Source organism: Callorhinchus milii, unplaced genomic scaffold (genome assembly GCF_018977255.1).
Source record: "Callorhinchus milii isolate IMCB2004 unplaced genomic scaffold, IMCB_Cmil_1.0 Scaffold3, whole genome shotgun sequence".
NCBI lineage: Eukaryota > Metazoa > Chordata > Chondrichthyes > Chimaeriformes > Callorhinchidae > Callorhinchus > Callorhinchus milii.
This window is the reverse complement of record NW_024704744.1, coordinates 40,254,398-40,282,053: the sequence shown is the minus strand read 5'-3', so window position 1 is coordinate 40,282,053 and position 27,656 is coordinate 40,254,398. Positions and strand designations below refer to the sequence as shown.

The window sequence follows — 27,656 nt, the reverse complement described above, 5'->3', positions numbered from 1 at the left end:
CTCACTGGTATGAGAGTACATTACAGAAACTCACAGGAATTCTATAATTACTTTCGCATGCATGGGAGCAGGTTTCTGTGGGTCAACATGACGCATTTCCTGTAACTAAAGAATTGCCATTAATGAGTGAGTGCATATTAACGAATAGTGTTAGAAATTGCTACAGATTAGGTCCCAATCTTGCTTAGTTGTTAGAAAGAAGAAAAATGCTGCAGAGCGATTTGGCAGAACATGATTTGAAATGGATAGATTTCCGTTGGAGGTTTGGATTTTAAATCAACATTACAATTTCATGGAAAGTGACTGCAACAGGATACTCTTTGCAACCTCAGCTTCTGAGGATCATTTACTGGTCGTTCTTTAGTTAGCAGTAATCTGGCCAGTCCCTTTGGACAGCCATTTCATTGTACACCCCAGGAATAGACTAATTGACTTGTCTTTTCCATCCCTTTGGATAGACATTTTATTGTACACCCTGGTAACAGACTAATTGACTTGTCAGAAGCTTCAATTTAAAAAGCTAGCCTCACAGGGTTCCCCAGCATAAGGCTCATAACCTGCACACAAGCAGGGCTGAATATTTACACTGCTGTTAATAGGTGCTGAGATGTTAAATGATTCTAATAGCTAGGGGCGTACTGAGAGAGCCAGCGGGATCAGAATTATAGCCTGTTTGAACACAACAATTACTTGTCCCACGAGAGAAGTCAAAATCAGAGGCAGTTTTATACTAATAGCTGCTTGCACATGGGGTACACTGGCTAACTTCCATTAGTATGCCTTCTGGGAAACATAGGGAATAACTCCCTCTGGTACCATAAATATGTATAATCTAAATTTTAAATAACATACCTATAAAACCATCAACGCAGCATTATCTATGCAGTGATTTCATTACTCGTTCTGGATTTAACAGGAAGGTTTTGTGAAGAACAGTAAAGCTTAATGTGTGTTATTTTCTGAGAAATGGGAGCAGGGCAAATGAAATGAGGAAAACGGAGAGTAAAAATGATCTGTCTTAGATTTATGGAAGAAATGTCAAGTCAGTGCCTTTCACTAATGTACTGTACAAAATTTCAGAGGCATCTTTCACAGATCCAGACAAAAAAAAAAAAAGAGGTGGTGTACCACATTGAATCATAGAATTATACAGCACAGAAAGAGGCCATTCGGCCCATCATGTCTGTGCCGGCTCTGTGAAAAGAGCTATCCAAATCAATCCCACTCCCCTGCTCTCTCCCCATAGCCCTGGAATCTTGTCCTACCCAAATAATTATCTACTTCTCTCTTAAAAGCTGTTATCGAATTGGCTTCCACCACCCTTTCAGGCAATGCATTCCAGATTAGAACAGCTCTGTGTGAAAAAATTCTCCTCACCTCCCTTCTGTTTCTTTTAACGGCTATTTTAAATCGGTGTCCTTGGGTTACCGACCCACCCGCCAGTGGAAATAGTTTCTCCTTGTTCACATAATCGAATCCCCTCATAATTTTGAAAACTTCTATTTAAGTCTCCTCTTAACCTTCTCTACTCCAAGGAGAATAATCCGAGCTTCTCCAGCCTCTCCTGATAACTGAAGTCCCTCATTCCTGGTACCATCCTGGCAAACCTCCTTTGCACCCTCTCCAATGCCTTGACATCCTTCCTAAAGTGTGGTGCCCAGAACTGAACACAGTCTCTCGCTGAGGCCTAATCAGTGTTTCACAAAGGTTCATCATAACTTCCTGATTTTGTATTCTATGTCCCTATTTATAAAGCCTAGTGTACCGTATGCTTTTTCAACAGTTTTATCTACTGTCCTGCCACCTTCAAAGATTTAACCCCCAGGTATCTCTATTCCTTCACCCCCTTTAAGATTGTACCATCAGCTTATATTGCCTCTCCTCATTCTTCCTCCCAAAATGCATCACTTCGCATTTCTCCACATTAAACTTCATCTGCCACGTATCTGCCCATTTTACCAGTCTGTCTATGTCCATTTGCAGTCTGCTTCTAACCTCCTCACCGTTTACTACTTTTCCTAGCTTAGCATCATCTGCAAACTTGGAAATTGTACTCCCGATACCCAATTCCAGATCATTTATATAGAAGTGGTCCCAATACTGATTCCACTTCCCTCCAGTCAGAAAAACAACCGTTCACCACCACTCTCTGCTTTCAGTCTCCCAGCCAGTTCTGTATTCATGCTGACATCGTCCCTTTAATACCGTGGGCTTCTATTTTGCTTACAGGTCTCTTATGTGGCACCTTATCAAATGCCTTTTGAAAATACATATAAGCTACATCAACTGCACTACCTTCATCCACCTTCTCCATTACTTCATCAAAAAACTATCAGGTTTGTAGGACATGATTTGACTTTAACAAATCCGTGCTGGCTGTCCATAAGACCATAAGGGGTAGAGCAGGAGTAGTCTATTTGGCCCCCCGAGCCTGCCCCACCATTTAATAAGATCATGGGTGATCTTCTAGCCTAAATCCATTTACCCACCCTATCCCCATATCCCTTAATCCCTCTATCCTTTAGAAATCTATCAACCTCAATCTTGAATATGTTCAAGGACTGAGCATCCACAGCCTTCTGAGGTAGAGAATTCTACAAATTCACTACTCTCTGAGTGAAGAAATGTTTCCTCAACTCAGTTCGAAATCTTGAGACTATGACCCCTAGTTTTAGATTCTCCAAACAGGGGAAACAGTCTCACGGCATCTACCCTGTCAAGACCCTTAAGAATCTTATAGGTTTCTATAAGAGCATCCCTAATTCTAGAGAATATAGGTCTAGTTTACTCAATCTATCCTCATAGGTCAACCCCCTCATCCCAGGAACCAACCTAGTGAATCTACGCTGCACCCCCTCTAAGGGGAGTATGTCCTTTCTTAAATAAACAAAACTGCACACAATATTCTAGGTGCGGTCTCACCAAGGCCTTAGACAACTGCAGCAAGACTTCCCTACTCTTGTACTCTAATGCTTTTGCAACAAACGCCAATATGCATTAGCCTTCCTAGTTGCTTGCTGAACTTGCATACTATCTTTTTGTGACTGGTGTACAAGGACATCCAAATCCCTCTGAACACTAACACCATCTAGTCTCTCCCCCTCTAGAAAATAATCTGCTTTTCTATTTTTACTACCTAGGTGAATAACTTCACACTTTCCATCTGCCACCTTCTTGTCCACTCACCTAGCTTGTTTATTTCCCTTTGCATTCTTTGGGTGACATCCTCACAGCTTACTCTCCCACCTATCTTCGTATCGTCCGCAAATTTAGATATATTAAGTTCTATTTCCTCTTCTAAATCATTGATAAAGAATCTAAATAATTGAAGCCCAAGCACTGATCCTTATGGCACTCCACTCGTCACATCCTCGCAATCTGAAAAGGACCCATTTATTCCTACTCTATGTTTTCTTCCTGTTAGCCACTCTCCAATCCATGCTAATATATTGCCTTTAATTCCATGGGCTCTAATCTTATACAACAGCCTTTTACGTGGAAACTTGTTGAATGCCTTCTGGAAATCCAAATACACAACATCTACTGGTTCCCCCCTATCTAACCTGATTGTTACGTCCTCAAAAAATTCTATAAGATTTGTTAAACATGATTTCCCTTTCGAAAAGCCATGGTGACTCTGCCTGATCATGTTATGATTTTCTAAGTACCCCACGACGACATCCCTAATTAAGGACTCTAGAATTTTCCCTAAGACCGATGTTAGACTAACTGGTCTATAGTTCCCCATTTTTTGTCTCCAACCCTTCTTAAATATTCTCGTTACGTTTGCGATCTTCCAATCACTGGGAACCATTCCAAAATCCAGGGAATTTGGAAGATCAAAAACAAAACATCCTCTATCTCTGCAGCTACGTCTTTTAAAACCCAAGGATGCAGACCATCAGGTCCAGGGGATTTATCGGTTTTTAATCCTATCAATTTCTCTAGTACTATTGCTTTACTGATGTTCATTTCTTTAAGTTCCTCACTAACATTAGCCTCCAGTTCCCCTCTATTTTCGGTAAGCTTTCAGTGTCCTCTAATGTGAAGACAGAAGCAAAATAATTGCTTAATGACTCTGCCATTTCTTTATTCCCCATCATAATTTCTTCTGTCTCTGCCTGCAATGGACCCACATTCACTATCCTTTATTAACCCATATTTTGTGAAGTGAAAATTTATTTTGTTCCGGATTATAGTCTCTAGAAATTTTCCCACGACCGACGTTAGGCTGACTGGCCTGTAGTTCCCGGGTTTATCCCTCTGCCCCTTTTTGTACAGGGAAGTAACAGTCCCTCCAGTCCTCTGGCACCACCCCGGTGTTCAAGGAGGATTGAAAGATTGTGGCCAGAGCCTCCGTTCTTTCCACCCTTACTTCCCTCAGTAACTTGGGATGCATCCCATCCGGACCGACAACCTTTTTAGTACCTCCTCTTGGTTTATTCTTATCTTATCCAATTTCTGTACCCTCTCCTCCGATACTGTGGCATTGGCTGCATCCTCTTCTTTTGTGAAGACAGATGCAAAGTACTCATTCAATACGTCAGCCTCTGCCTCCACAAGAAGATTTCCTCTTTGGTCCCTAATTGGACCCACCCTACCTTTGATTAACTTTTTATTCTTTATATGCTTATAAAATACCTTAGTGTTCTTTTTATGTTACCCACTAATCTTTTCTCATACAATCTCTCTGCCCCTCTTATTTCCTTTTTCAGTTCTCCTCTGTACTTTCTATATTCTATTTGACTATCTTCTGTATTTTGGACCTGACATTTATCATAAACTTCCTTTTTCTGTTTAGTTTAATCCCAATTTCCTTATTTGTCCAGGGAGGTGTGGATGCCCTACCTTTCCCATTTGTGGGAATGTATTTGTTCTGTCCCCGAACTATCTCCTCCTTGAAGGCTTCCCATTGCTTGTTAGCTGTTTTAGCTGCCAATATTTCTTTCCAGTCCACCTTGGCTAGGTCCCTTTTTAACTCACTGAAATTAGCTCTCTTCCAGTTGAGTATCTTCACCTTTGATTGCTCCTTGTCCCTTTCCATAAACACTCTAAACCTAATGATGTTGTGATCACTGCTGTCCAGATGCTCTCCTACTGAAACCTGCTCCACTCCATTCCCCAGAACTAGATCCAGCATTGCTTCCTTCCTCATTGGACTGGAATATACTGAACCAGAAAGTTATCCTGCACACATTTCAGGAATCCTTCTCCCTCCTTGCTCTTTACACTGTTATTTTGCCAGTCTATATTAGGATAATTGAAGTCCCCATTATCACTACTCTATTGGATTTGCATCTTTCTGAAATCTGCTTGCAGTTTTGCTTGTCTATCTCCTTCCCACTATTTGGTGGTCTATACTATACACCTAACAGGGTAACAGATCCTTTTGTTCTTCTTAACTCTAACCAAACAGATTCTGGTTTGGACCCTCTAGCACATCATCCCTTTCCAGGGCCATAACCGTGCCTTTAATCAATATTGCCACCACCCCCTCCTTTTTTTCCTTCCCTATCCTTCCTGAATACATTGTAACCAGGAATATTCATCTCTCATTCCTGCTCTTATTTGAGCCAGTTATTGCCATTATTGCCACTACATCATAACCCCATGTGGTAACTTGAGCCTGCAGCTCACCAATCTTATTTGTCACACTCCATGCATTTATGCACATGCACTCCAAGACTGACTTCTGCATTTCTCTTCCATCAGATCCTTCCTTTTTCTGGATTACTCCTGATTACAACAACAACAAACAATTTCATATGTATAGCGCCTTTCACGTCTGTGTCATCACCCTGACCGGTTTTCAGTACAGAGAATAATAGGTTTGTGAGTGCCGCACTCTCAGGGGATATTTGCACTGCCTGTCCCCTCTTCCTACCGTGCTGGGTGGTCACCTACTCACTCTCCTTCTGAACCCTCTGTGGCTGTGGGGTGACCACCTCCTTAAACATTCATTCCATGAACTCTTCAGCCTCCCGTATACTATGTAGTGACACCAGCCTCCCGTATACAATGTAGTGACACCAGCCTCTCCTTGAGCTCAGAAACTCTGCTCAAGCTCGAGCAGCCGGAGGCACTTCCTGCACACGTTCCTGTCTACGGCACACAAAACATCCGGGAGTTCCCACATGGCACACATTGTGCATGCAACCGGTCTCAGCTGCCCTGCCATATTCACAGATATATTTTATAATATTTTAATATAACTTATATATTTTATAAATATGCACCTCTTTCCCCCGCTGCACCGAATTCCCACCCTCACCAAATTCCTTAAAAGAATTTTCACTCTGGAGGCCAACTACTCCCCCATCCACAGAGGAGTTGTCTAGTTAGTATCAGTCAGTTCCATGTGATGTCTCGTTGAATAGCTTTGACAGAAGTCTCAGACCAGGCAACATGCTCACTTTCACAGTCAGTCATAGTACACAACAAAGAAGGATAATAAGGGTTTTTTTTTAATTAAAAATAGAAATGAAGCCATCTATTTGTTAGGTTTTGTAGTGCAAACACACCATACCATTAAAAAGGACTCCAAAATGTGTAGATATCTGTTGCGGTACTGGCCATGAAAGTGCTTGGCTTTGTGCCAAGTTAATGTGACGCTGTATTGGTGAGTGGTCTATTGTTGGCCTCTCTACCCAGGACAAGGGAAGGAGGGGACAATTCAGTGACTCCTACTGGAATGTCTGTGCTTTGCTGATATCAGGTGAGGATAAGATTAGGTCTGGCTTTGATGACCTCCCAAGTCTGGGATAACTTGCCACAACATGATGTCTGGACTAACGCGTGAAGAACGGTCACTGGGGCAAGGTAACGGAAATCTGTAATCATACGCCAGAATTAGCTAATGCCTTCGGGAGAGGAAAACACAAAAGTGGGATTAAGGGGTTAAAACAAAAATCTGAAATATGGGCTGAAATGTTATGTGGCAGTTCCAGGGAAGAAAAAAATCATTTATAGAAACTAGTAAAGTAGTAAAAGTTTGGACGATCACCAACCTGTTACAATTGTATGAAAGCTACAGGGAATTTGTAAAGCAATCCTTTACAGGAAACAGCTTTGAGATGCATAAATTACATGCTGGCTGCACCAGAAGACTTTGGTGAGTGAGAGAATGGAGTGTGGCTGAGGGAAAATAAAGGAAAGTGTGCACACATGCTCGAGTGAGGAAGAGCAAAGTTCAAACAGAATCTATTTTTTTAAAGAAGAGAAAAACTGGGAAATTAATACAAGGGATATTGAAGGACAAAAGGCCACTGTTAAATGGATCAACGTTCGACGGATAAACATTCTCAACTGTAGCTTCTGCATTAGCCAAATCTGTAGAGTATTCCCTAATAGCATTCAAACATAGTGTTTTAATTAGCCTGCCTCTGTTATATGTACAATGCAGTGATGAAACTAATAATTAGGCAATCTCACTAGAATTAGAAGATAATGAGTTACAAACCTGCAGCATGATGTTGCAGATGAGCTCAAAACATCTGCACCAGGTGCACAAATGCAAGTTTAGATTCTTTAATAGAAGACTAATAAATGTCCCATATGTTGTATATATCATCTCTGCCATGTCCTCAATCACTACTGCATCAGGTTTAAAACGTTTATTTCACTGAGATTATTGGGTAAGCTTCATTAAATGTGGAGTTCTGTAGGTCAGTAGCTGGAGCACTCGCCTCGTAAGCGAGAGATCCAGTTTCGATTCCCGGCAGGGCAAAATGTTGGGCAAGTTTCCTTACTCCACATGTCTCTGTTTACCTAGCAGTAAGTAGGGACGGTTGTTAATCGATTGGCGTATCACTTTTCCGGGGGTAATAATTCCTTCAAAAAAAANTAATTGGTCACTTCAATCTACGACTATTTGCAGGACACTGCTGTGCACAATTGGCTGCCACGTTTCGCCAACAAAATATACAGTCAATTCTCTTTACAGTGTATTCTGTGAAGCACTTTGAGAGACATTTCAAAGATGTGATAAGGCGCAAATGCAAGGATTATTATTATATCACCACCCATATTTCAGATATTTAGGTGCTAAATTTGAGCTTTTTATATTTTGATAGTGATCTTTGCTGTAAAATTTCTGAATTTATACATTTTAACAAATAATCAATGAGATTTTGGATACTTTTGGAGTGAGATGTTGAGGACAATCCTAGAAAAAGTTTCGCCCACAATATATACAGTCAATTCACCTTACAGTAAATGTTGTGAAGTGATTTGAGACGTCTCAACAATATGATAAGGATTAGTATTATTGTTATTGCCATGTGCAAATTGCTTCCTGCGGTCACTTACAAAATACAAAGCCACTTCAATCTACGACTATTTGCAGGACACTGCTGTGCACAATTGGCTGCCAACATCAAGTGAAGCCCTTTATAATGATATAATAATCCTTGCATTTGATATAGCGCTTTTCACATCTTCTAGACGTCTCAAAGCGCTTCACAGGATATGCTGTAAAGTGAATTGACTGTATATTTGTGGGCGAAACGTGGCAGCCAATTGCACACAGCAGTGTCCCACAATCAGTCGTGGATTGAAAATGACCCATTTATTTTTGTTTTGGAGGGATTATTATTAGGCGTGTGGAGTAAGGAAACTTGCCCATGGTTTCGCCCTGCCTGGAATTGAATCCAGGTCTCTTGCTAGCAAGGCAAGTGCTCTAAACACTGAGCTACAGGACTTTAAAATATGAAAGGCACAATGTCAAACATAAAGATTATTATTATTTGGAGGCATTTAAAAGTCTTTTTCAGAAAGCTGCTTGTTCTCTCAGGATGATTTTTTTTGAATTCAAGACAGCATCACTTGAGAGCAAATGGAAATACAAAAGTGGACATTCTGGTCAAAAGGTGACGGATGGAAACAACAGAGGGACAAGGTATGTGAACAGTCTGTAAAAGATACACTGGCATTACAGACAACAACGCACAAGGGCAGAACTAGTCAGATGATCTGAAGATACAGTTAAATGGGGATTATCTTGTGTTAATGGGAGAAAGGGAGTCTGAAGTCCTATCTAAATAGAAAAGGATCTGCTCAAAACTTAAGCTGCATTGTACTTTGAACAGTGTAAGATCATGGGCTGTCTCACCTTTGGACTTTCTCAATCCCTTCACTGAGATGTCTGACCACATTGGGCACCCACCACACCCAGTGAACTTCAACAATCCATAATACTGTGCACCAATGTACTGCAAGACTGCACGAGTGAGAAAGCAGTAATTATTTACCTATAATAGATGCAATTTATAAAAATTCACGGTAATTTGTTTTAAAAAGTTCTCATTTATTAGCAGTAATATATTGTGGAGGAGTTCGGGACCACAGTGCGAGTGCTTTTTGGCACAGGAGCACATTGCTGGAATGCTACGGAAAATTTGAAGTAGTTCTGGAACTATTCCCACCCAAAATAGTTCAAAAAAAGTAAGTCTAGAAGACTATGCATATTACCCACTAAGTAAAACAGTTATCCAGGGAGTGAGATAGACTGTGGTCTCATGGCAGTGTTCAGAAAACTTATAGCCACTAAAGGATCTGACCCATCAAATTGGGCAGCGGCTAGCAATCCATTCTTTTACATTAGCTCAGTATTGGCTACAATTGAAATAAACTTTTGGGAATTCAAGATCTTTTCTGTACTTTACAGAAAATAACAGCATTAAATAGCTTGCTCAAGTGGAAAGCAAATGGCACAAGCTGGCTCTCACTGCCATAAGACTAGCATTAGTACAGATAGTCCAGACCAGTAAAAAGTTTAATCTACATTTAATGTTGGTAACCCTCCAGCTCAGCTGCCTAACCTGAGCTGGAGGGTTACAAAGTGGGCGAAATGGTTCCAATTCATAGTAATCTTTTCATTCTGGCTGAGTGTAAATTGCATGCTTTGGCACAAAAATAATAAAATTAGCCAAAAAAAGTATGCACGTTTGATTTACAGAGTCAAGAGCATTCCTCCATTCCGTTATATTGATTATTTCCCTTCAAAACCTCTGGTGTTAGTTTACATTTGCTGTCTATGTTTTTAAAAAATCACATTTTTTTTGTTGAAAAATGATGTGTTACATCTATTTTGCAAACAATCCATATGTCATCTTCAGCTGAGTTTAGACAATAAAACACATTCAGTTTATGGTGGAATTAATCTAAAAGCAGGATATGATCCAAATATTGGAAATAATTAAAAAAAAATTTAAGCCTTACTTCAGTACAAATCCTGACAATGTCCAAAATCAAGAGAAAACTGCTGCAAAAACAATCTGGTAAGCTTCAGCATCGAATATACATTGCAATCTGCCCAGCTTTGGTTTAATACCCGTGAAATTGTTCACTGTCACCCACCCCAGGGTAATGTGTCAATCTGGATTTTGAAACATATTCAAGCCAGGGCCAGCCAACATGCCACAGAACAATACCAGCTGCTACCAGCTCCACCCTTCCAATCATAAACCCATTACTCCTCTATCAACGTGGTTAAGTGCCCATTACAAAGCTAAACAAAGGGATTCTGCTATTCCAGTACTGCAGAACAACTGGTGGCTTTCCAGACAATGCAGCTCAGTAAACAATTCTTACAGATGCCTCTCTTAATATTGTGCCTGTGGCTACACTGAGAGCGATGTCGCCACTGGGATTCTAATGCTGCTTTTATATTGTGGTTCCAACAGTACCGAATGCTGTTCCAAATTGGAGCTGATGTTACATTCAGGGAGGGGTGGTCACTTGAGGCAAACATGATGGTTTTAACATAAGGGAATAGCTGACACTACTGTGTACACAGTGTGCATTTGGGTCTGTTTCACCCACAAAATATTCAGTCAATTCATTTTACAGGATACTCCGTGAAGTGCTTTGAGACATCTCAAAGACGTAATAATAATAATAATCCTTGCATTTGATATAGCGCTTTTCATGTCTTTTCGACGTCTCAAAACGCTTCGCAGAATAGACTGTAAAGTGAATTGACCGTATATTTGTGGGCGAAACGCGGCAGCCAATTGTGCACAGCAGTGTCCCACAAACAGTCGTGGATTGAAAATGACCAATTTATTATTGTTTTGGTTTTGGAGGGATTATTATTAGGTGTGTGGAGTAAGGAAACTTGCCCAAGGTTTCGCCCTGCCTGGAATTGAACCCAGGTGTCTCGCTTGCAAGGCGAGTGCTCTAACCACTGAGCTACAGGACTCTGTAATGATGAGCTATATGAAATACAAGGATTATGATTATCATTATTATTATATTCTGATCAAGTGCATGTGCTAAACATGTATAGTAACCTCTGTTCTCAGAGGTTAGGAAGATAGGACGCTCTGTAAACTTCCTGATAATATGGGGCAGTTTGATGAGGTAATGGATAGAGGATAGACCTGTAGCTTATGGACCAGAAGCTCGCTGAGTCAGATGGCCCTTGCCTTCCTTGGGTAAAGGAAAATTAAAGGCTTGGCTGTGACTTCTTCTATAGGCAAGTAGCCTGCCAACACTCATTGACAAAGCAAGGCTTGCACATGAACACTGGCCACTTGGGTGGGATACCAGTGGCAACCAGTTTCCGTGGACCCCTACAGCAACAATGAGGCTGGGAAGCAGGAGCAGAAACATATGCTAATGAGGAAAATCAGCCACACTAAATTATTTGAAACAAAAACAGAAATAGCGGAACACTCAGCAGCTCAGGCAGCTTCTATGGAGAAAGGAAAGTGAGTCAACGTTTAGGGTCCACGACTCTTCGTCAGAACTGGGGCATGTTGGGAGGGAGAGGCTTTTAAGGGCTAACAGAGAGGGGAGAAGGGAGACAAGGCAAGGAAGACAAAGGAAAAAATGGGTAGAGGACAGGGGATGATGGGTTAAAGAGGTGTTAATGATGCAAAACAAAGAAGGGCGGATTGCAACAAAATAGGCAGACCAGAGAGAGAAAAGATGTGTCTGGGACTCAGATGATGTGGTAATGGTCGCAGAAGAGGGGGAGGGGGAAGATGAGCTGTTATAGTCTGAAATTGTTGAAATCAATATTGAGGCCAGAGCATCCCTAGCAGATAAATGAGGTGCCATTCCTCAAGCTAGCGCTGTGTCTCATTGGAACAGCGTAGGAGACCATGGATGGAGAGGTCAGAGTGCGTTTGGGAGGGAGAGTTGAAGTGGCAAGAAACCGGAAGCTCAGCGTTGTGTTTGGGGACAGAACTGAGATGTTCGGTAAATTGATCACCCAATCTGTGTTTCGTCTCCCCAATGTAGAGGAGATCACATTGTGAGCAGCGAATGCAGTAAGCTACATTGGTGGTAGTGCATGTAAATCACTGTCTCACTTGAAATCTGTTTGGGGCCTTGGACAGTGGAGGAGGTGAAAGGGCAGGTATTGCATCTCCTGCGTTGGCATGGGAAGGTGCCGAGGGGAGGAGAGCAACTGTTGGTGGTGATGGAGGAATGAACCAGGGAATCATGGAGTGAACGGTCCCTTCGGGATACTGAGAGGGGCGGGAAGAGATAGATATGTTTAGTGGTTGGATCATGCTGGAGGTGCCAGAAATGGCAGAGAATTATTTGTTGGGATATTCAGATACATTTGAATTTCCCGCTGTCTTTATGATGCTGCCCCCCCCAATCCGCCCTTGGTAATACGCTATGTGACCCATGAATTGTAATTTTACAAACAGCTAAATACTGCAAAGGGAAGACAATAGGCTTTATATTCAGGAAGGATGAGATCAAATTGGTGAAATGATCTTCTTAATCTGAAATTCTCTTGCATTATTACTTAATTTATGATGGTTTTGTGTCACATTGTGACTTCATTTCTTTGAGGCTTTTCCATTAAAAGACAGCATTGATATCATCACTGGAATATGCCCAATCTCTTGAGAAATTATATCCAGAAAACGTTGTTTTGTCTCAATTATTTATCTTTAGCTCTCATCTCTTGATAGCATCGAATCTCTAGGCTAATGTTTTTTCTCCATTACTCAATTTGTATGCCTGAGACATGTCATATCTACTTGACAACAAGGGGGAGGGTATGTATCACAACTGAGATTTATCCCAATCTCATCCAAAATTCACAATCATCCACTATTTGTTGCAATTAATGTTGATTACACTCAGGAAAATGTAAAATGGTCTTTATAATCAACTGTAATGAGGCTTTTCCCATCTCATCAAAACAGGAGGTCTGAGCTGACCTGCTCCAGGAGACACATTACTCATTTGTTTAAATATGGAAATGGCAGGGCTAACTGTAGCATTGGTACATCAAACAGCAACCATGTGCTTAAGTAAACAGATGCCAACATTACCGATGGATTCATTAAATCAAGGCCTATGTTTTCCTTAACTACCAATATTGGCTCTTCTATTTACTTCAAAATACATGAATTATAAAACAAAACAGCAATTGTGTGGTTTTCATCCGGCTTTGATTTCTTGGCAGGAAGTTTAGAGTCCAGATGCGATAGTTTATATTGGAGTTAAAAGAAAGCAAACTACCTGTACAAGAAAGCACACAACTACAGTCCATCTCAACTGTGTGATGTTAAATACTATGCACTGATCGTAAGAATACCAGTGTGTACAGTACCCAATGGAGCATTGTTCTCCAAGACCATGATCTTCACTACCAGCTGCTCAAATAGCTGCATAATTCCATGCCTGCCAATTACCTGACCCCATCAATTAACATACACTCCACTTGGTTAAACACTGACCCTGAATTTGACAGTTTTGTTGCGCCCTTAGGCTAAAGACTATTAAAAATTGACAGCTAGCAGTCAGTCTGCTGGCAAATCTTTAAACCTGCCATGGTTGCAAGACCTTCAGTTTTAAATTTGTGAACTGGGTGGTTGGTGGAGGGAGGCTAGTTAACACTTTGGATTCACAACTCCGACACCCTGGTTACATGCATTTTGGTAGCATGATCATGCGTGCAGCATTTACCACTCTTATTGCAGGGGCCATTGTAAAATAGGATTGCTTCAAAGGCTGCTTTCACAATGGTTTGGATGCATATTGATCTCATGGTGACCTGCTCCTTTTCTGACTGTTAAAATGATTACGTTTTACACAATTCCTGGTATCTTTTGCTGCTTTTTGAACGAAGACTCAAATATGCTGTCCAGGTTCATACACAAGAACAGGCAGCAGTATTCATTCACAGTGGACCTGCATCAGTCAGAGCAACCATTTTTGATACAGCGGTTTCACTTGTCTGATGCTGTAAATCCTCACACCAATGACTTGGAAACAGATACCTTCAACAGATTTCACTCAATCTATTAATAATTCACACAGCGCTCTAATCTAGCCAAGTTTCCTACTTACCTGGGATTCATGACAAGACGGCGGAAAAAATAGGTCCATGTAATATAGTCCATGGCATCCTGCTTGGACGAAACTGTTCCAGCTGCAATTTCCGCATTCAAGTGATCAGAAAGCACCTCCAGCAAACTGCAATATGGAAAATATACATCAATGCACAGATAAGAAACACTAGATAAGATTTACAAGGCTGATGATAACATTTCACATAATAATGGCACAATGATTTGTTTTCCGCTATGACACATCTGTTTCACTTTATTCAACTGACCTGCAGATACGCCCTCCCCATTACCAAGGAATTCATTGTATTTTGGTTATATTTCTTAAAGTGAATAATATTAATGCTATAAAAGCACCTAAGAAATTATAATTAAATAACTAAACTACTTAAATAAATAATTATTTAAATAAATAAAATAATAATTTGGTCATTCAATCCAAGACTGTTTGTGGGACTCTGCTGTATGCAATTGGCTGCCGCGTTTTGCCCACAAAGACACAGTCAAGTCACTTTACAGTATATTCTGTGAAACGCTTTGAGATGTCTAGAAGACGTGAAAATTACTATATCAAATGCAAAGATTATTTATCTTGGATCTCCTTTGGAGATGTTTTTTTGAAAAAAAATCCAAATATAGTTCTGTATGATTAGATTAGTACTTGTTGAATTTGAGAGGTCTTGCTTTCAATCCACTACTCTCTCTTCCAGGGTCATGTAGAGTCACCAGGGGTGATACTGAATTCCATGATACGTGTCTTTATTTAGGATACTGTCTTGGGAAAGCAGTTCAGCTGTGGGGAGGTGGAAGACATAGAAACAGCTCCCTGAACTCTGGCAGAGACAGAACAGCTGGCTTTGTCAAGTTTCAGGAACGATCTTCATACATTTTTAGCTTTTTATCAATCTCTTTTAAAGAAATAATTCTTGCTCTGTATTTGTGAATAGCCAAAATGACCAGTAGTAACCCTACAGATGTTAGCAGATGTTAAGGCTCTTCGGTTTTGCATATTTTTGACGGCTTCCTCTATACATGTTCACGGAATACCTAGTCTCAGTCAATTTAATAAGAATTTTCTGGTTTCAAAGTGACAAGACAGGACCAGTTAGTGTAGTGAGTTAGCTCACTGTGTTTTCACCTTTGAGATATGGATTTGAATGCAAGCCTGATTGGAACATAGGAAAACAGGAACAGGCGGAGGCCATTCAGCCCATCGAGTCTGTTCCCCCAGTTTATTAAAACTCGGCAGATCTTTCAACCCCAGTGTCCCTCCCATTCACTGTACTCTTTAGCAGTACTACCACCTGAGTGCCTGTCTATCTCTCTTTAAATAGGGTTCATATTTTGCATATGTATGAAACACACTAAGTTATTATTACACAATAATAATTTGGTCATTCAATCCACAATTATTGTGGTACACTGCTGTGTGCAATTGGCTACCGCATTTTGCCCACAAAAATATACAGTCAATTCACTTTACAATATTCTGTGAAGCACTTTACAATATTCTGTCTAGAAGGTGTGAAACACGCTATATCAAATACAAGGATTATTATTATTATTATGGTTACTCTCAGTAATCACAATGAAAATACTCGGCAGCTCTTTATATCCCAATGTGCTGCTCTTTCACCAACTGTTTAATATTACTGTTTAATATTTCTCATATCTAAATATCTGTCTACCTCTCCATTGGGTTAGGGGTCCCATTCAAAATGAGTTTGATACCTTCAACTCGGTCTCTGTGACAATTCAATACATATCCTTAACTTCACAGAGAGGGCATAATGCCAGTTGGCATGGTTACTGTGAAGCGCTCTGAGACGCTGTCCGGTGTGGAGGGCACCATAAAAATCCAAGTTGCTGTTATTGTTGTTGTAAAAACAATATTAAACTGGTACATTGGTACATTTTAAGTTTGGGGATTAAACATTGTTGAAGCAAACCGTGTACTTAATAATCTACATCAAGCACTTTGAGATGCTACCCAAGTAAATGAGAAGTTATGAGATGGTGTGTTGAAAATGAGTGATTTCACTCAATGAACAACTAACATTTATTCACAGGAGGCAATAAATTATAATAATAATAATCCTTGCATTTGTTATAGAGCATTATCATGTCTTTGGAACACAAGCAGTCATCAATTGAGTGACCAAATCATTATTTTTTTTTTNAAGGAATTATTACCCCCAGGAAAGCGATCCGCCAATTGACTAACAACCGGGTTCCTACTCACTGGTAGGTGAACTAGTTAAACTAAGTAAACTAGTGCTAGTTTATGTATACTGCCTGAAAAAGTATTTTTTATAATTAGTCCTGCACCTGCAAGGGACCAGCTTCCCAAGAACCATAGAGGCTGCACCCAAAAAACACATTCTATGCATCTTATTTGGATCTGCTCACTGAAGCAGTGCAAATCTTCAGAAATTCAACCAAAAAGATTTCACTTTTAAGATTTCAGGTCCTTTTGCAAGTCTTCCTCAGATCACTAGTATCATCGCTTAAACTTCAGTAGCAGAACTGGACAAAGTTATCATCATTAGAAGACTCAACATTTTTACGATAATGCCTGATTCAAATGATGCAACAGGAAGCTGCAACATTTGGCAAGTAACACCCAAGCTTTCTACCCATTAAACATTAAATTATTAAAAATTAAATTATAAAAAAAATGAAACATTAAACTCAATCCATGACTGTTTGTGGGACACTGCTGTGTGCAATTGGCTGCTGCGTTTCGCCCACAAATATACAGTGAATTCACTTTACAATCTATTGTGTGAAGCGCTTTGAGACGTTTAGAAGATGTGAAAAATTCTATATCAAATGCAAGGATTATTATTATTATTATATACAGAGGCGTGTGGAGGAAGGAAACTTGCCTAACATTTTGCCTTGTCCAGAAATCGAACCCAGGTACTTTCACTTGTGAGGCAAGTGCTCTGACCACTAAGCCTCAGGAATCCACTGAGCAGCTGTATGCATCAACATACCAGTTTATTCTCATTAATGCAACTCACCTTGACTCAACAGGGAATGGCTCGTACAGAAACTTCTTGTAGAAATCCTTTTTAATGTCATGCACCAAAATTACTGCTTTACCCTGGTCATCAAACTGAGGCCTGCCTGCACGCCCCATCATCTGTAGAACATCTAAAGTGAAAAAAAAGTTGAATCAAACAGTGTCCTTCAAAAGCTTCAGGAAAGACTCCCATCTCCCAACGGAAACCATCAAATCCCTCGATTGTGTCAGTCACATTCTGAGTTCTTGTGCTTGTCCATTCTGTTGGTTTACATTTAAAACATTTTTTTGCATGTGGAACCTTCCTACTCTCTTTCTTCCCCCACTCCTCTGCCAAGAGACACATTTCTACCACAAAGCTTGGCTCAGTTGGTAGCACTCTTGCCTCCGAGTCAGAAGTTTCTGGGTTCGAGCCCCATGTTGAGACTCTGCGCTCATAGCCCAGACTGACACTTGAGTGCAGTGCAGGGGAAGCACTTCATTGCTTTTTCTGCAAAAACTAATAATAATCCTTGCATTTGATATAGTGCCTTATCACATTGTTGAAACATCTCAAAAAACTTCACAGGATATACTGTAAAGGGTAGTGATGATGTATTTGTTGGCAAACATGGCAGCTAGTTTGAACAAATAGCCTTCCTTCCTTGGACTTTCACTTCATGACTGTTTGTGGAACAATGCTGTGTGGAAACTTGCCGCTGCATGCAAATGCAATGATTCTTATTATCTTTTACAGAAAACAGAGAATTAATTTGAAATACTAGGACCTGCATTCCACTCAGCTTTCAGAGAAACTGCAGCACACGACCTTATAGTTATAGAACTTTATAGCTTCTAAAGTAGGCCAGGCTTCCAGAAAGATTGAAATCCCAATTGCTGTATTGTAGAATCAGGAAAACAATATTGAAATACCCCAGTATTGAAATATCCCTCTTCTATACCCTTCTATTCCCTTCTCCCCTGTGTATGGCTCAAGTCTTCTCCTAAATACTCAATACCCAAAAAACAAGAAGAAATGAGAGAAACATGTGTCTGAGCAACTTACCTGTAATTGCAAAGTCCACATAACGCCTTGTTTTTCCATCGTAGAATTCAGTACCTTTGACAATAACTAGATGAGCAGGGAAGTTCACACCCCAAGCCAAAGTGCTTGTGGCAATAAGAACCTGCAACAGTATAGAGGAGACGTAGCAATGAGACTCGTTGGACAGTTATAAATAGAAAACTCAACAGTACGACTTCTGCTCTCTTTCTTTCCCCATCTATTTCACGGTGACCAGGAGAAACGAAAGGACTGACTCACCTGAATTTTGCAATTAACAAAGAGTTCTTCCACATGTTTACGGTCGCGCTCATGCAGTCCAGCATGATGCAGCCCAATCCCAAAGGCCAAGGTCAATTTCAAATTTGAATCCTTCACCATCTCGATGATAACATTCATCTGTGGCGATAAAATATATTTTGTTTAAAAAATTAGCTTTCCAGACAAGTTTGTAAATAACATAAGAGCTGGTTGTGTTTAACTTAAAAGGCAATATAATATCCTTTATAATGAACATATTACTTTAAAAAATACATTCTCAGCTGCATGTTATTAAGTTCAGTAAACTAACCGCACGTATAACTTCACTAGCTTACTTGAGAATAGGTTGAGAAAGAGCCAGTTCTCAAGCAGATTAAAATTACCACTGCCTAGAATTCTTCCGCCTTGATTTATTTTGAAGACAGAATTCCTCAAGTGCAGTTGTTTCCAAGCTCCAATTTGTGACTTTTTCTTCTGGCTAAAGACCTACCTCATCTCTTGGGAGGTGAAGACTGGCCAAGAATATCCTAACCACCGCCCCTCCCACCCCCGACAAATTTCTAGTTTCTCTTTTGATCCCGAAATACAACTTGTGTCCTTAAAGGGCTGAAAATGGATTTTAAATATTCAAAAATGACCGTCAAACAAATCCAGATGTTTGCACAGTCACCTTCGACAACATTTATCTCTAGATAAAATCCACATGTTATTATTTTGAATATTCTTGGCTCATCGCTTTCTGCCACTTTAGAACAGGGTAAGTATTGGGTTGGTTAGTAAAATCATGTTTACATACCAGCTTTTGAGTAGTGCCGATCCTATTTTCAGTTTCAGACAGTGGCGGGTGGATTTCATTGATTGGGGGTAACTTTGTGGCCCTGATTTCCTGCTTGTAATGTCTACAAGGCTATACAATGTAAATCAGAAAAGCTAAAGACCCCTGGCAGGGGGGCTGGCACTCGCTCAACTAACCTGCTGAGTTGTTCTCAGCAGGAAACACAGGCTGCTGCTAGGAGACCGTCATGTGTTTGCATAAATCATCGTAACACATGTGTCCAGTTCCACCTAAACGCAACTAACCTATACTGCATTACAGCGGAGCTCCACTACTAAGGGAGTTTTACGAATACAGCAGCACTATTCACACAAAAAGGACTGTGTGGAGAGAAATATAATCAAGCGATAAAAACAAACAAAAGACATGCATGAGTAATGTCTAATGTATTGTCAAGGTTATTTTGAGCATAAGGAGAAAATGAGTGCGTAAACTTGTCATGAAGTGCATTAATCATCAATTATGGCACACTTTCAGTTCAGTTCCACTGACTGATTACCCATTATGAGATTATGATAAACATTGAGATTATCATTGGATATATAAATAGGAACGCGCTGTGATTTAGAGCACACTCCTTTAAAAGGGGATCATAGTGTTTCTTGCTGAATAATATTTTGCTGAAAACCTTAAGGGCTTCAATATAACTCTTATATAAAAAAATTAAAAACACTCAAGGATTACAATTTTGTAAAGGTTTGCTCAAAGGATACATTGAGTTAAGAAATATCATTTGATTCCACACATTTATCTAAAACAGTGAGCAAATTCCACATCACATCACAAGAAAATAAGACTGTTTGGCCTATTTTTATCATCCTTCCAAAATACCAGCCCATTGTCTTCTGATTATGGTTCACAAATGACCAAAGAGATTTTATATTTTGCTGCCACTTCAAAGATTGGGGATTTGTGAAATTTGTGGTAATGACATACCACTTGTAATAACAAATAACAACTTGCATTAATATAGCACCTTTTACTTAAAATTAAGTCCATTACAAAATATAAATGATCAGAAATTAAAAAAATGTTTTTATGTCAGCAAACTAATTTTACTGTACTACTGTCAAACCACAGAAGGACAACAATGTGAAAATGCCAAAGCCTGACTTTAAAATAAAAAGAACACTTTCCATATCCAAACGTAGGGTGGGAAAAGCACTAGGGGAAAAATGCCAGTCAATAGCACCTGAATGTAAGTCAACGGTATTGTACTACAGAGAACCCCATGTATGTCATTCTGACATGCAAGAAATTGGTTCTGTCACAATCTCAGCTCAGCTCAAAGCTGTGCTCTTGTGAGTCACAGTGATGTACACGATGAACAAGCACAAGGCAAACAAGAATAACAAACAACTTGCATTAATATAGCACCTTTTACTTAAAATTAATCTTGACCCTAAAATGAGTTCATTGATATACCAAAATATTACCAGGATAAGGCCTTAAGCACATTATAGTTTTAAATATTAAAATAGTGCATAAGGTACATCTGTTGTAGAGTTCAATCGATAAAGCTAAAGCACTACTACAACTTGCCTTTCTTTTCTCCCTGAAAAACAATAATTCATGGCTCCGTACGCCCAGTATCTCATCGAAATTCTCATGCCTTACGGACGAGCCTAAACATTGAGTACTGTCAACTATTAAGTGACTGTGCCCATTAACCAAATAATCTTATTATTTTATAATAATAATCCCTGCATTTGATATAGCGCTTTTCACGTCGGGAGGACGTCCCAAAGCGCTTCACAGAACACACTGTAAAGTGAATTGACTGTATATTTGTGGGCGAACGCGGCAGCCAATTGCGCACAGCAATGTCCCACAAACAGTCGTAGATTGAAAATGACCAATTTATTATTGTTTTTAGTTTTGGAGGGATTATTATTAGGCTCTGTGTGGAGTAAGGAAACTTGCCCAAGGTTTTGCCCTGCCTGGAATTGAACTCAGGTCTCTCACTTGCAAAGCGAGTGCTCTAACCACTGAGCTACAGGACTCCACAAATAGGGCTTGATCACGTCAAAATATCTCATAGTGCTTCACAAGTATTTAATGTCAAATGTACTGACTGTTTGTAAGCAAGAAAAGACAGCCATTAATAAATTGTGGATCAATAATATTTGAAGGCAAAATAATTGTAGATTTAAGTTACTGGACTTTCTGACACGTTATCTTCTTGTTTCAATGTTTCTCTCTTCCGCCTCCTGCTATCTAAGATATTTATTTCTTTTATGCCATGTTGGCTGTGTCAAGAACCGTGAAATAATGCCCATTAAATAACATTGACTGGAACCATTTTCAGCTAAACACAGCAGTGCAGTCCACACATGCACCATTAATCACCAATGACAGCAGCCAAAACTGCTTCTAGTTTCTGACGGACCTTCTATTCGCTTGCAACTACAAAGAGGGTAAAAACACACAAAGGTCTAACACACCACAGCAGCTCACAGAAAGCAGTATAAAAATAAAATATTTACTCCATGCACGATCTGTTAAAATTAGAAAAATACAAGTCAAACTCGACTCTTGCCTTTCACTTTTGACTTTGCTGATATGCTTGCACGACAAATCTAAACACAAAACCAAATGAATGCAAAGAAGCTGAGGTTTGTACGACAGAACAAAGAGCAATTGAACAGTTAACAAGAGAGATGCCAACAAGATAAACATACAACACCTGAACAACAACCCCATAGAAAATATATCTCCAATTCTAGCCACAGAAAGCGCAGACATCACAGAGGACGCAGAAACAACAGAGAATTAAATTACCCACATAGAAAACGTGCTGCTAGTAAATACAACTGCACAAACAGCAAACACAAGGGGCCCTAAGCCAAGTATGCCTGGACCAGCTCCTGTACACAGCATTACTCCTCAACAACAAAAGTACAGAGCAGACAAAGGAAGCCCAATTGCACCTATATTGAAGAGAATGATCAGGCAAATTAGAAAAAGACACAGATTACTTCAAAAAGTTATAATACCTAAAACACTAGGGAAATACACTCAAAGAATTTGATAACATACTCAGTCTATATATCACTGTTTGATATTAACGCTATATAGGGGCTGTAATACTTTGTATACACATCTAATAATATTTTGGATATTATCACTGATGTATCACCCAATAGTCATTAAATGGGTAGTTTACTGATCTTCTATCCTTTCTGAGTGTTGAATGTCCCACACAGCATCAAATATACCTGTTACATATTGCAACATCTAACAAGAAGCTGATAAACTATTATGAATGATGTTAATTTTTATTTTTGTACTGAAATAAATCATTTCGAAACACGTGCTAATGTATTGCCCTTTTGGATGCTCTTCATCAGCACATTGCCAGTTTTAGTGACCATGTTCTATCTTATTCTCCTGTCCTAAGCAGTATACACGTGTTGCCTTTTCACAATAGCATTCATTTTTTTTCATAATATTCAGCACATGTAATAAAAACAATCAAGTGTCACATATTGGAGACACATCAGTAAAGAATGAACCATTCTGCCCAACAGACACTATTTATTATCAATTTGTGCAAATTGAGACTCGTTCAACAGCACTATTTTCTTTATTACCTTGGAACATTTCAACCGACACATGGTTACTCTATTCTACCAGGATATATTTAGTAAATCAGAGCTTCCAGTGTGGCTGCTGTTCTGTGGGTAACATATGGCGCATCCTGTTGAGGGCCTTACAGCATTCTAGATTCTGTGTATAATTCAGAATCCAATGACAAGGCAAAAGCTCTAATGGGGTACATGATCAGACTGCATTTAATGATGAGAGACCAAAAGCGTCCACCCTCGTTTTGTCCTTTTGTTTAAGATCAATTATGGTTAGAGCCTGATGCCTAATGTTTTATTCTCTCCATATTTAACTATCCACTGTATACATGGTGCACTGACGTTTACACCACATTAATTAATTGGATTCGGATTTCAAAGCGTTTGAGTTGAGGAAGCAGATGTCTGGAAATAATGCTAATTTGGCTGAACAACAAGAAGCAAAATGGGTAATAAAATATGCTTTTACCTTTGAGCAGAATTAAACTTGTGTATGTTTAAAATGCAAAACATTTATCCTGCCTGTGAACCATTATCTGTTGCTATCTATTGAAATTGCTATCTTTCACAGAATCAAACATGCTCATCCTATGGAATCTAGTAGGTCCACAAATCCCAATTCGCCCATCTTTACCCATCCCGGAAACTATCTGAAATCACCAATTGTGCAAACGCTTCCATCATTCTCAAAGGGCTCTTAGAACATTATGTAAGGAACAAAAAGTCCCATTCATACAATCAAGCCCCTTCTCTCCAAAGACCACATACAATCTGCTCCATTATGAATGCTGCCCAACCTAATTTCCTGAGGGAGGTGAGTCAGCCACACGAAAAACTTCCAAGATGACAAAGCTCGTGATTTTTTTCCCAACTCCCCAAACAGTTGAAACTCCAGAATATCCGTCTGGCTTTACTACCCATATTATGCAACTCTTAATCATTTGCATTCAACGTGGATAGATCTAAGGTCCCATAAGCACTGAAGCTATTGTGCTTGGTGTAGCTCGAGCTGGATTATCTAGGTGTTTGGCAACAACTTTGATTGAGGAGTAAGAGAGATACAGTAGTGTCTTTTTTTTAAACTTTGGAACTGGCTGAAGAATTGCAATGATATTTTCTGGACCTGTACATTCCTCTGTTAATAATAATCCGTTCATTTGATATAGAGCCTATAACATCAAAACATCTTAAAGTGTGATAGATTTACTATTTAATTGCTGTTGAATGTACTATATCATATCAACCTGTCTGCCCCCTACGCTCATCAGGATCCAGCCTGTACCACATCCCCCACCCAGCCCGCCCCACCATCGTCAGTCGGTCCTTCAGACTCTCTGCCCCCACCCTTTGGAACTCCATCCCACAATTCCTTTGCCTCGCTCCCTCCTTTGCCTCCTTCAAGGCGCGTCGCAAAACCCTCCTCTTCAACCCGAGCCTTCGGTCACTCTCCTATCCTCCACCCTTCCCGATCCCGATCCCCAACGTGGATCCAAATCTCTGACTGTCCAGTGTCTTGGGACGTCATCCCGACGTAAATGGCACTATACAAATGTAATCTTGTATTGTTGTATTGTACTACAAAAAAATAAATTAAATAATCCTTGCATGTGATATAGCGCTTTTCACTTCTTCTAGACATCTCAAAGCGCTTCACAGAATATACTGTAAAGTGAACTGACTGTATATTTGTGGGCAAAACGGGGCAGCCAACTGTGCACAACCGTGTTCCACAAACAGTCATGGATTGAAGTCACCAATTTTATTATTGTTTTTTTTTCTTGAGGGATTATTATCAGGAGTATGGAGTAAGGAAACTTGGCCACGGTTTTGCCTTGCCGGGAATCGAACCCAGGTCTTTCGCTTGCAAGATGAGTGCTCTAACCACTGAGCTACAGGACTCCATTGTTGAGCTACAAAAACAACATAATTACATTTGTAAAGCGCCATTCATGTCGGGAGGATGTCCCAATACGCTGAACAGTTGTCATCCGCAGACATGGGGTAAACTTCCACATGTGTGTGGATGACACACAAATCTACTTTGCCTCCTCCAGTACCAACTCCAGGTCTGCCGATGTTCTATCAGCTTGCCTGACAGACATCAGGGCCTGGATGAGCATAAACTTCCTGCAGCTGAATATGGACAAGACGGAAGCTGTACTCCTTGGCTCCTGTCAATGTCTTCACTCCTGCAGAACTAAACTCCTCAACCTCCCTGGGCTCTCCGAATCAGTGCGCAATCTAGGCATCCGGTTCGATCCCCTGCTGTCCTTCCTCCCCCACATCCGGTCCCTGACCGCCTTCTTCCACCTCCACCACATTGCCCACCTCCGACCGTACCTTACCCCAAATGCAGCGGAAACACACTCCTCGCTGGTCTTCCCAGCTCCACTATTCAAAAGATCCAGCTCATTCAGAACTCTGCTGCCCGCATACTGACCTGACCAAACTCCGTACCCACATCTCACCAGTTCTGGCCAGGCTCCACTGGCTTCCCATCACCGAACAGATCGACTTCAAGATCCTCACACTCGTGTTCAAATTTATTCACTCCCTGGCACCTCCGACCTCCTCACTCCCCAATCCACCACCCGGCACCTCCGCTCGACCGGCACTCGCCTCCTGCTTGTCCCTCGCACCCTCCACTCCACCATCGGAGGTTGTGCTTTCAGCCACTATGCCCCAAAACTCTGGAGCACTTTCCCTCAATCCCCCCGCCTTGTCCTCTCTCTCCCCTCTTTCAAGTCCCGTCTGAAAACTTTCCTCTTCAATCGTGCTTATGGCCCTCCCCCCTCCCCATTGTTAAGCGCTCTGAGACACTACACTGTGTGGAGAACGCTATATAAGTGCAAGTTGTTGTTGGCAAGGGAGGGAGTGAGGCGAATAAATTGTGGGATTTAGTTCCAAACGTTGGGGGCAGAGAGGCCGAAGGCCCGGCCACTGATGGTAGGGTGGGCCGAGCGGGAGACATGAAGACATGAAACATGCCTATGCCTTCGATATTGTGGACCACTCAATCCTCCTCCCCGCCTCAACTCTCACCTCAACCTTCAAGGTTCTGTCCTCGACAGGTTCAGCTCCTACCTTTCACACTGCCTCCACTCCGTCTCAGCAGATTGCTTCTCCTCCAGCCCCTGCACCGTCTTGTGCGGTGTTCCTCAGGGCTCTGTCCTCGGTCCCTTCCTCTTCACCCTCTACATGCTCCCCCTTGGTGACATCATCCGCAGACATGGGGTAAATTTCCACATGTGTGCGGATGACACCCAACTCTATCTCTCTGCCTCCGCCCTCAACTCCAGGACTACTGGCGTCCTGACTGACTGTCTGTCCGACATCAAGTCCTGGACGAGGGACAACTTTCTCCAACTCAACGTCAGCAAGACCGAGGCCCTCCTGATTGGCTCGCGCCAGCGCCTCTGCACCTCGGGTGCTGGCAGCATTAGCCTCCATGGCTGCACACTCAACCTCACTAAGCCGGTCAGGAACCTGGGTATCTTGTTTGACCCTGAACTGTTCTTTCTGCCCCACATCTGCACCATGACTGGGACTGTGTATCACCACCTCTGCAACATTGCCACGCTCTGCCACTGCCTCACCCCTCAGGCTGCCGAAACCCTCACCCACACATTCATCACATCAAGGCTCAATTATGGAAACTCCCTCCTCATCGGCCTTCCCAATTCTTCCCTTCATAAGCTGCAGATCATCCAAAACTCTGCAGCTCGTGTACTCTCGCGCACCATGCTCCGTGAATCCATCATTCCCACCCTCGCCCGATTCCACTGGCTCCTCATCCCCCAGAGAATCAAATTCAAGATCCTCGTCCTCACTTTCAAGGCCATCCAGCTTGCTGGAGCACTGTGGCTCACGCAAATACATATTCCCCGCTATTCCTTTACTTGAGCAATTGTTCCTTTACAGCCCTCGACTATTCATTCAGATACATGTTGGATTACACAGTGGGTAAGCATATTCCCATAGCTCTAGTACAACCATTTCCTCATTACTGCAGTCAGGCACACAATCTTTACTATTCTGTATAAGAAGAGAATTTAAATGATCGGGTCATATTAGGTGAGATTTAGTGATTCCATTTTTATGGACCACTGTTCTTGTAAAAACAAATGTTCACCATATTTTCACAACCCTTTGTGTGAAGAAATGTGTTGTATACAGCATTGAATTAGTTTGGCTCTGATTTTAAGGTTATATCCTGAGCCAATAGAAAAGAGCGGTCGCATTTTTCCCGCAGAATCCTCTACAAATGAATTTGTGGCCCGTGGGCTTCCCGACTGTTGACCTGACGTCACTATGGGTGGCGCAAGCGGCAAATGGGCTTCTCTCGGAGGCTTCGCTGTTGAGATTGTCTGTGTGTCTCTCTGTGTGTAAGTGTGGGAGTGTCTGTGTGTATGTCCCTCTATATGCGTTTGTGAGTGCCTGTGCGTGCCTCTGTGGGTATCTCTCTCTGTGTTTCTGTGTGTGTCTCTCTCTCTGTGTTTCTGTGTGTGCGTGTCTCTCTCTCTGTGTCTCCCTCTCTGAGTGTGGCGTATCTCTCTGTGTCTCTGAACGTGTTTATGTCTCTCTG

The 27,656-nt window shown here is 41.0% G+C and overlaps 1 protein-coding gene and 1 non-coding gene across 3 annotated transcripts in view; both read right to left on the bottom strand.

The window, feature by feature from the left end:
- The window catches only part of ascc3 (activating signal cointegrator 1 complex subunit 3), a 339,566-nt gene that overhangs the window by 41,714 nt on the left and 270,196 nt on the right, over window positions 1–27,656 (bottom strand). For both annotated transcript variants that reach the window (XM_007899134.2, XM_007899135.2), the window contains exons 31-34: window positions 18,653–18,790; window positions 18,395–18,515; window positions 17,348–17,480; window positions 14,323–14,448 (exon numbers count right to left, since the gene is read on the bottom strand). In XM_007899134.2, coding sequence (XP_007897325.1) covers window positions 14,323–14,448; window positions 17,348–17,480; window positions 18,395–18,515; window positions 18,653–18,790 — 518 coding nt within the window. The remainder of the gene's footprint in view (window positions 1–14,322; window positions 14,449–17,347; window positions 17,481–18,394; window positions 18,516–18,652; window positions 18,791–27,656) is intronic.
- On the bottom strand, window positions 16,803–16,873 carry LOC121848608. Its single transcript, XR_006084985.1, has one exon. It is a non-coding gene; the product is annotated as a small nucleolar RNA SNORD38 (small nucleolar RNA).